Source organism: Aspergillus foveolatus (genome assembly GCF_047715535.1).
Source record: "Aspergillus foveolatus strain CBS 279.81 unplaced genomic scaffold BDW70scaffold_5, whole genome shotgun sequence".
NCBI lineage: Eukaryota > Fungi > Ascomycota > Eurotiomycetes > Eurotiales > Aspergillaceae > Aspergillus > Aspergillus foveolatus.
In genome coordinates, this window is record NW_027396069.1 from 583,296 (window position 1) to 594,850 (window position 11,555).

The following is an 11,555-nucleotide window of genomic DNA, read 5'->3' on the forward strand; positions in this document are numbered from 1 at the left end:
AGGAATGCCAGATTCTCGAGCGAAAGCAAAGCCCTGCCATTGTTCCAACTCCTCCACTGTTTTGTCGGATGCCTCGGCGACGGCTTCGCAGGCAGATGTGTGATACGTCCCGGAAACGTCGATCTGGAGTTCCGTGCCGGCAACGTAGAGATAGCAGTCCTTTCGACCACCCCGGAAGATGGCAGAAGCTTTGTTAAGTTGGCGTTGACAGGGGGCTTGTATGTTGCCGTAGGGTAGCTGGAGTAAGAAATATCTGAATAACTTGCACCGGGTCGATATAGCCAGGGGCGCCGGGGTAGTCATCAATAGAACCAAGAGGAGAAATGCAGAAAGAATTGTTTGCGAAGCGATTGGTGCAGTTCTGGTTAACGCCCTTGTTGAGTAGCAAAAAATCGTCGAGTGAAATGCTATATCTCAGAATAATCTTTTTACAGTAATCGCCCGGCTCCACGAGATAGCATTGAGCGCAACGCTGCACAGTACCATTTGCCAAATTTGTCGGGACAGGCGCCGAAGTTGAACTGGACGTTTTCGTTGGGAATGCCGCCGAGGGGATTGACAATTAGGGTTTGCCTCAGATGATGAACATTATACATCTCGGCGACCTTACTCTAGAGAACCTTTAGGATTCTAACTAGACCGAATCCTCCCCAGCACATCTGCAGTGCGTCCTTGACGTTATGCGGGCAATGCCGAACGCTCCGTGAATATGTCTGCAAGTAACCAGCTTGGGCTGCAACCTCCCTTATCTCGCTTAACAGGTACCAATCACCTTTGACCCTGAACTTCTCGGCCGGTCCCTGTTCGCCGTCAAAATCGCCATACAAGGCCGGCGGACCGTGAACAACAAGAATATCGGTATCCTCGGTACTGCTTTGGTCCAGACGTCACGTATTCAGGATATCAAAAAGCCCAGCGACCAAATTCCGGTGTCAACGGAGATCCGTAGACTTTCACTCGGCGCAGCACTGTGGCCTGCCCTCCTGCACCATGACTGGGCAATGACTGTTCAAGATCCAGAGTGACTGCCTCATTCTGCAGGTACCGAAACCCACCCCAGTCCAGTTTCTTTCGCTTGATCGCAATATCATTTTCACCGTGCGTAAGAAACTTGTCGTCACATTATTTGTCGAGAGCCAAGTCGTGATTTCCTGCGATGACGATCTCTGGGTATGCGGCTGGACCGAGAGCCATCGGAGTTGCGCTTGTAGCTCTTCAAATGTGCCGTGAGCTGTCAAATCGTCTGCATGGATGAGGATGTCGCCAGGCGGAAGAGGGGCGTTGCATTGTGGGTGTCCAGGATACAAACCACGCGGATTGGAGGAAGGTCATTCTTATCGGTTCCAAAATGAATTGGTGTCGTTGATGGCTGCCGTGGCGTAAATCGAGTAGGTTCCCCTAGCAGAATGTCGCGGTGGCCGAACAAGAGCGCGCTTGAGCCATGATGGCGGTTCTGATTGATTGTACGGGGGAAGAAGGAGGTGGTTGTTCATCTCGACGAACGGGTCTTAAGGCCACAGGTTCAGAGCCCTTGATCGTCCTTTACCACAATGTGGGTTTTGTTGACGCCTCACGAGCTTTCCCCACAATTAGCTTATCTTATTGGCAGGTCTTATCGTCTATACCACTCAATACAGTCTATAGTGATTGTATCAGCTCCCTGCAACTGTACCTTGCAAAATAGAGTACCTCTATAGCTATAATCTGCCACCTAAAGTAGTATACGTTGTGCCGGCTAGCAGGGCGCCGTTTTGGCGCCCATTGCACCATCGGCCAGCCGAGCTCCACAGCCTGCCGTCGCCAGTTATGCCATTACCTTGATGGAAAGTGCAGGATATTTAAGAGATAGCATGGGATCTTGCTGCTTTTACAGGCAGCGCCTGTTGGCCTACTGCATCTACCATCCATATAAATCCTCTTCGCTTCTTACAAAACCACATATTTACTCTTTCCCCTTTTCCCTTTCCTCCTTCCAGCTGTGCAGCTGCGCTTGGTCACAGCCCCATTTTTTACAGAGACTGTTTTATCTAATATGTAGTTTATCTATATCTAGCTTAGTACTGACTTTACTGGAGACGGCAAGCCAAGCAGAATATCAGCAAGAGCTCTCTGGCACTGTTTACTTTCATTATGTATGTTTGCGCTGTCACCTTGACATACACTCTGACCAACAATTCAGCAAGAGCAGCATGGCTGCCCCTTACCAGATTGGTTAGGTTCGTTCCTGCCATACTGCAACTCTCTCCGACGAGCATGAGTGTGTCTCATCCATGGCAAAAAGCGTCAATCGCTGTGTAGTAATATATAAATTTCCTTTAGAGGCTCTTGCCAACAGCCTAGCAAGTGGACCAAGCCTCTTTGCTAGACTACCCACTCCCTGCTGCTGCCTTGAGCACTTCCTCTGTGATTTTCACCTCTGGTCGACAGTCTAGCAGGAGAGACAGGATCTCTTTACCAGACTCCTCATTCCCTGCTGCTGCCCCGACCACATCCTCCCCGACTTCCACCCCCGAGAAGTAGGCCAAATGAAGTTGAAATCGCGCATGACGTTATCTCCCTTTTCCTGGTTTCTTGCTGCTGACCAATTCCAGAAAAGATTGCGATTGCCCCGTATTCCTCGTTTGCAGCTTTCTCCAGAGACTTCATTGTACATGAATCCCATTTCTTATTGACGAACGTAGTTTTCAAGAACGTTTCAGGCTGGAAGTAGTCGTGCTCTAGATAATCAATCATTTGCTGGCTCGGTTCCCCTGCTGTCTGTAGAAATATGTAAATTACTGCACTGTTCCTCACAGCAAGTTCTGAAAGGCCGTTTTGCGCCGTAACCATATTGTCCAGTTCTTGTAGAAGAAATCTAGCAGATTTGGGGTCCCCTTTCTCAATGAACCATTGCCATGCTGGTATGTCTCCCACCTGGACCGCGCAACTAGCTCCTCCACTTATTAATAGGCGAGCCATATCAGCTTTTCCATTTGACAGCGCGGTAATGAGCGGTGTCTTCCCATCATTGTCCTCAGCATTTATGAAATTTTGTTTGAACTTGCTTGCCTGTAGTAGTTTTGCTACTACAGCTGAGCTGTTGCTCTTTGCAGCCCAATGAAGAGGTGATTGGCCGTCATTGTCTGTTGTATCGCAAGCCACTCTCACATCTTTGATTAGAAACTCAACCACTGAGCTGTTTCCACTGGCGGCGGCGTAAGAAAGAGGCGTCCGATGTGCCTTATCTTCCTTGTTCGGAAAGGAGCCTGCACTGACTAGCACTTGAACCACTTCCAGATAGCCACCCTCAGAAGCATATGAAAGTGCCGTTCGCTGGAAATTATCACCAGAGTCGGGTTCTGCTCCAACTTCTATTAGTCCGACGACAACTTCAGTCCAGCCACGAATAGCGGCCCAGTGGAGTGACGTCCGTCCAATTTCATCTGTTTCTTTTGTATCGATCCGCCCATGGAGTATCGCCAACGCATCTACAAGCAGATTCTGACTTGTCGCATGCAGAATGCTTGGGGCTCGCAGTCGGTCCTTGGCAGGGATTGACTTGGAGACCTCCTTGTAGCGCAGCAAAATCTCCATAGTAATTGTGTCACTGCTTGTGGCCTCGGCCATCCAATCTGAAGGGTCAAATTGGCCTTGATACTAGTCACCTTCTAGCTTTGCCCAACGATAGAACTCACCAAGTGCAAGGGCAGATTTTCTTCGATCATCTGGAGACTCTGAAGATCGCCATGCCCATTGCAGAAGGTCTTCGGCATCCTTCCAGTCGCCTCGTTTCCTTGCTCCAGACGCTGATGTTCTGGCAATATCCAGGCACTGGCTTACTGATGGCAGTCGTGACTTTGCTTGCAGAACGGGATTTATAGATAGATATGCATCCTCCTTTGAACCAAGACTGCTGTCGCAGAAGAGCCGTACAAGCTCCGACAACTTGTCGTTGTCCAAGTAAAAGCTTTAAGTACCCATTTTCGGGGCTGTCTGGCCACCAAGACTGTTAAGAGTGCTAGCGGTCTGCCTGGACTGATTTCTGACCCAAGAGTGGCAGTACACGTTCCTTGTCTTTGAGAATTTTGGTTTGTGGCCGTTTTTTCATCTTTTCCATCCAAATCGTAAGATCGACCTTGGCTGACTCACCCTTGTTTTGTGAAGTCTCAGCCACGACTCTTCTGAGAGTATTTGTCGTTCCTAAACTTGGAAGGATTTTTAGCAAAGACCATGCCCATAGACCAAGGGCAGTCTCTGACTCTGATAGACCGGCTTTCCAGCCGTTTGAGTCGGTATCTTTTTGGACGGACATAAAGACTAGAGTAGCCTTGGACTGTTCAGTCCTATCACCTTCAGTGACTACCTCTATTGCCCAGTAAAAAGAAGATACGTTCCGCCGGTCTTCTTTGAGAAGGTTGGGGTCAGAGAACAGGATTTCTGCGGACCCTTCAATGACCATTTTAAGCATTCGAGCACAGTCTCTCACATAGACATGCTTATCTTCCCACACGGGTATATTGCTTGTCTGGGATCGTGCAGATGTCAATCGTGCAAGCCGGGCACGGTATTTGAATGTGCGGACAGCCAGGCATGGTTCAGGAAGGTGTCGATCTCCTTGCTGACTGTCGACTGTTCCCGTATGCTCTCTCGTTCTTCTTTCTGGACCTTAGCAATGAATTCCGCCTTTTGGTTAAGAAGATTCGAACAGCGAGGAGCAGGGTCCGATACTGACTCTAATAGAGCATTGGCGATAAATTCCTCTTTCGCCATACTCCCACTGCCTACGAGCGCTTTTATATCCACCAGCTTTTCCAAGTCTCTATCATACTTCTCCAGATCACTTCTTTCGCGCTGCGAATGTACCAAGCTCGGTTCCGTTGTCAAACACCTTCTCAAGCCTTGCCCACTCAGTGGCTCCGAAATGTTGGCGCAGCTGTGTAAAAGTAAGCTGTGGTGGTCATTGAAGCCAGATACGAGGAGCATATGGAACCACATAGCCCCAGACTCTTGCGACCATTTAATAGGACTAGAGAGCTCTTTCTCTTGATGGGGCATTTTTGCTTCCTCCTCCTCCAAGACACGTATGTAAATCCCAATGCATTTAAAGTACCGGAAGGCAATCTTGGGTGGCTTGCCCTCCATGTAGTCCGCGCACTGTTGACGGGCTTGTTTAGGGGAAGCCAGCACGGTGCTAAGCAAAATGGTTGGGCGGGTCCATATATGACCACTCAAGATCCCTACCCCAGTAACAGTCAGGTTAGCTCTGGCTCGGACGATCAGGTTTGCCAAGCCGAGATCATCGCAAATCGACTTGAACTTGCAACGGTCATACTTGGCGTGGACCGAGTCGGGTATCAGGCCACTAGGACCTTTGAACGACGCGTATTTGTTTCTGGCATCATGGACCAACGGTCGAGTTTGACTGATGAACAAGCTGCTCCCAGGTCTGCCTAACAACATACTGAAAATATTCTGTCGTTGTTGCGAACCCCCGAGTTCGGTCACCTGGCCAGTGCTTAGTTAACGCGGTCGATCACAAGAAGAGTTGTGCAAAAGTTGTCTTGAGGGTTCAGGCTGTGCGGAGAAGGCGAACAAATAGGCGTACCTAAAGTGTCAAATAATTCCTCCATTTTGTAGGATGCTGTGTGCTTTAAATGTGAGCAGCTGTGGCGATGTAGGGCTTTGGGCTTCAGTCTGTGGCGACAGCAGGCTGCCTGATCTGGTCAAAATCAAGCCTGAAAGCTGAAGCAGAAAGTTTGCAGCTGTCTGTAGATATATTCATTATCACTGTCGCTGATGTCTCCCGCATTGATCTGCTGGGACGGTCGATGTTGGGTTCCCAAGTAATTTCGCTAGGGCTCACACCGTCGATAAAATCCATCATGATGAAAGGTCCTAGACCGAGTAGGTTAGTTGTGGCAGGACCCCACGCCTGGACCCGCGTAAATTGTCGCTGATCATCCCCACATGCGGGAAATGAACTATCCAGGCAGTCCTGTCACTGAAAATCATCTTCACTCCGACAATAAATGCACCACGTCGAAAAGTACTCTCAAGTTGACAGGGAAGCTGCTGGGATGGAAAATGGACATCCACTGGCAGAGACGGCCTGTTGTGTATGCTTGTTCACCTTATCGACCCAAAGCTCGCCCTGCTATTCTAGGCAAGATCGATAAGCTCGTTGGTTTCCATTATATTACTTTTTATGAGCAAGCTTGATGTCTTTGAACCGGACTGACCGTAGGTTCAGGCTGGTTTATATCAAGTGCTTACTGGTATGCGACTGTTGTAATACACATACGCAGGCGCACATTGGTTGTTAGGAAGCATAAGAGCATACGGACATTGCACGAGTGATACCGATTGGTTATTGTGAAATCTAATGCTCCACCAAGTGCCCCGCATGGCTGCGGGGCCCCGGCTCTTCCCGCAGTCGCCGACAAGCGGAGAATTCTATTGTTTGCGGCTGTTCTGGGTTAACATTACAACAGCCAATCTGCGTAATCGCGTAAGTTGCCGCAATATGTGCGCAATGTGTTCTTGCTCTGTCTTGAAGTCTGTTACTGGCGGGGTACACGGCCGAGCTCATGAGGATGCACCATTTCTGGTCTACATGTTCGCACTACATTACTCAGTTATCCACTTAAAATCATTTGATCGTTCAGAGAGGACATCTACGGAAACAGCGTTGAGGACTCAGAGAAGGAGAGAGAGTTATAAAAAATTTCTCTGGCACAAACAAATTCAATATAGAACGATGTGGGATTACCAAAGCGATTGTCAAGTGAGTTGGCTTAAAGGCAATGGAGAGGTGACCACTAGAGGGCAAATTATAATGGTCCCCAGAGCTCTAATCCTAAAGACGATCACTGGACAGTGGAAATGATCAAGGAAAGGGATGAGTTTAGTAGAGACATGTGTTTCATGGAGAGGAGGAAAACGGATGAGATGGTGAGGATAGGAATTCCTTTGTGTTCTAAATGGATTCCGTGGAACATTTGAAGATACAGGAATAATTGGAGGCATCCACAGCTATGTTCTCGCTTCTTTCTTCTTTTTTTCTCTTTTAATATCTTTTTCGAGATCTCGGGCCTTTGAAGCTGTCTAAGAACATTTTCACATCTACGTAAAGAAAAGAATGCGTTTCGAAGCTGTAGTCGGCTATAAAGCAAGATAGATGAAATCTACTATGAATGGTATCATTAGATAAGGCAATCTGTTAGATAAAGATGCGCCACTAATGGAACCTAGCTCAATACACACTTCAGAAGAGAGTATCATTGCCTCGCTGGCCACAAGCGTAGCTAATATTCCTGGTTCAGCGCCTCGGGCTTATATAAGACGTGAAATGTTGATTCGCAGGACATACAGAATTGCTCTTTGCCTTTAAGTTTCGAGTATATGGTCCTGTTAGCAACTGACCAGATTTCGCTAAAATGATAAGGTCAATAAAAGCCGGCTTAACCTAAGCCCGATCCCAATTTTCAAGACTTTTTGGCCAACTCCCTCAGCTGGAATCAGTGAAGCGTGCCAATTCTTACCCAGTCAAAGAGGAGCCTGACTACTACAACGGGGCTTTCATCTGATAGAGACCGGTAGTGAAAGCTCTGCGATCAATGTCTAGTTAGGGTTAGAGCACAGCCAGAGCCTAGATGCTGCGTACCAAGGGGTAGATCAGTGATTGTCTACCGGGTTAGGAGGCTTATCATTCAGAGCTGGTGACAATATTATCTGTTCAAATACTACTAGGGCGGTCAGCGAGGCTCTTCCTGGTAATACTATGCTTGCCGCAATAAACATCTGGATCCCTTCTAGTCAATACCGTTACATATTTCCACTCACACTCAAAGTCCAACTCTTTTCTCGTAAGCTTTCCAACCCTCCTCCCGGTACCTCTGAACTGCCTCGACTGGATCATCCGCCTTATAGATGCCCCTGCCCGCAATGATAAAGTCCGCACCTCGCCCGACTGCCGACCCAGGTGTCTGATACTGCTGCCCTAGCTTATCCCCCTTATCTGACAAATTCACCCCAGTCGTAAAGACGACAAAGTCCTCGCCCTCTTCTTTCTGTTCGGGCAGCACTTCACTCAACGCCCTTGTACTCACAAATCCCATCACAAACCCCTTATACTTCCGCGCGTACTCTACCGAGCGTGCCGTGTACTCCCCTGTTGCAAGTGATCCCTTACTTGTCATCTCGGCGAGAATCAAGAGACCTCGTTGATTCGCGTCTTTAAAGTCAGGAGACTGGGTTGTCTGTGCGAGGGCCTCGACGATCCCTTCGCCCGGCAGGATGGCGCAGTTGATGATGTGTGCCCATTCGGAGATGCGGAGGGCGCCACCGTGGTACTGCTTTTGCACGGTGTTGCCGATGTCGATGAACTTGCGGTCCTCAAAGATGAGGAAGTTGTGCTTTGTCGCGAGGGATTGGAGCGAGGAAAGGGTCGACGGGGTGAGGTCGGTGAGGATGTCGATGTGGGTTTTCAGAACTGCGATATAGGGGCCTAGGCCTGTACTCATTACGCATCAGCTTTTTGGTATTCTGGAGGGGCATTGGTGCAGGATGTACGGTCAGCAAGATCGAGGAGCTCGGCGGAAGTGGTAACGTCTGCGGAGACGGTGACATTGGTTTTCTTCTCCTCGGCGATGGAGAAGAGTTTAGATGTTAAAGGGTTGGGATGGTTGGCTGCGCGAGTTGCGTAAGGGAGGTGGGACTTCGATGACATGATGGCGGTTCTCCAATGGTTTAATTATTGGACTGGATTGAACTGGCAATTTGGAGCTGAAAGTGGGATGGCTGTACTGTATAGCGAAAACTCACCCCGCTGCGGTGGAATTTTTGCTCCGGCCCGATAAGATAGGCGCAGGCTTATCTCCACTATCACGAGTTTAAAACACGAACCCGACTATTATACAAACAGACCACATTTTATCATTTCTTCCCTCTGTACTCAGAGGTCGACTACATTCACATCAAATCCCGCGCAACACCAAATGCACTCAACCCCCAAAGACCCGCCTGCGCAAACAAGTATAGCAGGCCATTGTACCTGCCGGTGCCGTTCGGCTTGTCGCTATAAATATAGCCCAGCATGTAGAGGGTGCGGAAAACAACCCAGGCCGCGCCTAAGCCCGCCGCTGCCTGTGGGTACTTGACGCCTGCCATTAGGATAGAGAGCATTGTCTGTGGCGCGTTCTCGAGGAAGTTGCCGTGGGCGCGTTGTGCGCAGTTGAATTTGTAGGCTTTGGGCTATTCACAGACGTCATTTAGTACTCTCTCTTGGAACTTAATCTATTTTACTATAGGTGGTTTGATTTCTTGGGATCACGCACGTTAATTTTACATTGCTCAATGCTGGCATAGGCGTGGGGGTACGGCACGCCAGCTGCCTTGCGGAAAGAGCCGACGAGGACACCATGGATGAATCCCAGGACAGGGATTGCGCCTAGCGAAACGGCGATGGCGTATCTATAATAATGGACGTGATATGATCAGCATGGTGTGATCTCAGGACCGGGGTAAGACTGAGCTAGCTGGCTAGAGCTGTTTGGTGACACGGTGGCGGACGTACCCGTAGTTTGCGGGGATGGAGATCTCGACCATTGTGAGCAACTGGCGAATGGAATTTGATGGTTCACGTCAGTAGCTTGGTTATGTAGATCTGATGGCTTGAGCTGCGCGTTTCGTTTAAGCTATGGCGTGATAGAGTTGAAGGGGGAGAAAACTTATATAGTTGACGTTCTCGGAAGACGGGCAGTTAGTCCATCCGGAACTAGGAGAGACCCGTGTTCCGAAATTGACGTTCAGTTACCCAGCTGGATAACTAATGATCGCTAATCAACATGAATAGGCGTTCGAAACGAGGTAATTTGTCCTTAACGAAGCTTCCATTTCTTTCAACAGGTATCTAGCGTAATTCTAGCTACCCAGGCCACGTATAGCACATTTCTAACAGTCTACGGATGTGTCTGACTGACGCTGCCGTATTTCGCTTGCCATGCAAAGAAATACAGAAGCGCTCCAAGAGGCTGCCCAACGACGCAGAATGTTACCCAAAAGAACGAGTTCCCAATAGCTTTTCCCAAAGGGGATTTGAGCCTCTCGAAAGGTGCAGTCAGAAGAATTAACGGGAGCTGGAACATCATCGCTATGGACGCGACGCCTAACATCGTCAGCAAGAGCCTTAGGATTGTGTCCAATAAACATACCAATCAGATTATGTGTAGGAACTCCTACGAGGATCTCGTGCAGCACGGCGGAAACCGCGAAGACGACGGTACCAGCCAACGTTGGGTTCCAGCCCCGGGTAACGAGCGGCATGTAAACATGCCGCTTCATGAATATATACACAGGGCGATTCCAGGATCGCCAGTACACACCAAAACTTGGGCTGTTCCACCAGTCCGTGTAGAACTCGCGGTCTCCAAACCGCATGATCTCAGCCAGTCCGTTCAGCAGTGACTGGAAGAGGGCATAGAACCCAGCAAGCCAGATCACGAGAGAGATGGTGGAGAGCTTCAGCCCTCTCTCTAGAATAGATGCAATGTCTAATGTGGCAATTTTCTGGGTCGCGTTGCGCAGGAGGGGAGCTGCATATTGCGCAGAAAGCAGCCACATAACCACTGAGAGACAAACAAACTCGAATAAACGCTTTCCAACAAAAGACCAGCGAATGCGAGGCGTTCGGGGATAGACCGGCTGGTATACGAGCGTTGGGGCCCAAAGGAAATACGCTAGATTGCCCAGGGTGATGTTCCGCGGATACGGACAAGACCGGTAGAGTTCTGGGATATCAGAGTCCGCCGACGGCGAGCCAAGCATGGCGCGACGTAGGTCGCGGTTCGTCAGTGCGTACGAGTACGACTTTAGCGACACGATGATCACCTGGACTTCGCAAACAGTGCCGATCCCGGGGTGGTTGACGTAGTAGAAGATGACATAGCTTGTCGCAGCCAAACCAAAGAAGCTGATAATAGAATGCAGCAGCGCAATGGCGAACCAAGTCCTTCTGGACTCGTTCAGGATCCTGTCCTTGTCCTGCTTCTTTGCTCGACCGATGACGCGTTGAGCATGCCTTGAAGCAGCCAACTCGATAAAGTACGAACATAGCAACTGGCAAGGGACCAGGGCGAAGAGAATCGCTCCGATCACAACGTCTTGTTTGCGATAGTCATGACATCTGATGCAAATCAAAACACCATACTACGGCATGTTAAACGAGCCCACCATTGCGTCATATGCATGAAGCTCACCTTGAGGAAGTTTTCAATCACCAGGCGAAGATTCATGGCCACTATCGCGAGTTAGCATAATCATCCATGTAGTTAAAGACGATATTCTCACCCAATACGACCACCATCAGGTTCCGGAATCCAATAAAGCTCGTAGCCTTGGTTGAGTCCCGGCTGAGGCATGAGTGCTGGACTTGCGAGTGAACAGCCACAGCATGTCGATAAGTGGCTGTCTTTCTGGTAGCCATTTTCTTTGGCCCATTAGAGGAACGGCCATTAAGATGATTGGTATTGTTAGCAGTGCCAGCGCTGTTGGTGGACACGGCCACAGGCGACGAACCC

At 49.3% G+C, this 11,555-nt stretch overlaps 5 protein-coding genes across 5 annotated transcripts; all 5 read right to left on the reverse strand.

Moving 5' to 3' along the window:
• Positions 1-2,294: 2,294 nt before the first annotated feature.
• On the reverse strand, positions 2,295-4,009 carry BDW70DRAFT_129147 (ankyrin repeat domain-containing protein). The gene has a single exon (XM_073735558.1). It carries the CDS (start codon positions 3,604-3,606, stop codon positions 2,464-2,466), a length of 1,143 nt encoding a protein of 380 aa, XP_073599752.1. The 5' UTR covers positions 3,607-4,009; the 3' UTR covers positions 2,295-2,463.
• An 807-nt stretch (positions 4,010-4,816) lies between these two features.
• BDW70DRAFT_147641 (uncharacterized protein) lies at positions 4,817-6,292 on the reverse strand (the record flags this gene model as incomplete). Its single annotated transcript, XM_073738749.1, has 7 exons — positions 4,817-4,912; positions 4,954-5,109; positions 5,221-5,348; positions 5,386-5,425; positions 5,768-5,911; positions 5,947-6,074; positions 6,253-6,292. The coding sequence occupies 7 exons, from the start codon at positions 6,290-6,292 to the stop codon at positions 4,817-4,819; spliced, it is 732 nt and encodes a 243-aa protein (XP_073599753.1).
• A 1,459-nt stretch (positions 6,293-7,751) lies between these two features.
• On the reverse strand, positions 7,752-8,770 carry pyrG (orotidine-5'-phosphate decarboxylase pyrG). The gene is made up of 2 exons (XM_073735559.1): positions 8,551-8,770; positions 7,752-8,491 (listed from the first exon to the last, which is right to left on the reverse strand). The coding sequence occupies exons 1-2, from the start codon at positions 8,705-8,707 to the stop codon at positions 7,824-7,826; spliced, it is 825 nt and encodes a 274-aa protein (XP_073599754.1). The 5' UTR covers positions 8,708-8,770; the 3' UTR covers positions 7,752-7,823.
• On the reverse strand, positions 8,726-9,668 carry BDW70DRAFT_95172 (MAPEG family protein). Its single transcript, XM_073745261.1, has 3 exons — positions 9,554-9,668; positions 9,315-9,450; positions 8,726-9,231 (listed from the first exon to the last, which is right to left on the reverse strand). The coding sequence occupies exons 1-3, from the start codon at positions 9,583-9,585 to the stop codon at positions 8,950-8,952; spliced, it is 450 nt and encodes a 149-aa protein (XP_073599755.1). The 5' UTR covers positions 9,586-9,668; the 3' UTR covers positions 8,726-8,949.
• Positions 9,669-9,914: 246 nt separating this feature from the next.
• On the reverse strand, positions 9,915-11,335 carry BDW70DRAFT_129151 (putative diacylglycerol O-acyltransferase (DgaT)). Its single transcript, XM_073735560.1, has 3 exons — positions 11,235-11,335; positions 10,191-11,184; positions 9,915-10,144 (listed from the first exon to the last, which is right to left on the reverse strand). The coding sequence occupies exons 1-3, from the start codon at positions 11,268-11,270 to the stop codon at positions 9,939-9,941; spliced, it is 1,236 nt and encodes a 411-aa protein (XP_073599756.1). The 5' UTR covers positions 11,271-11,335; the 3' UTR covers positions 9,915-9,938.
• Positions 11,336-11,555: the final 220 nt, after the last annotated feature.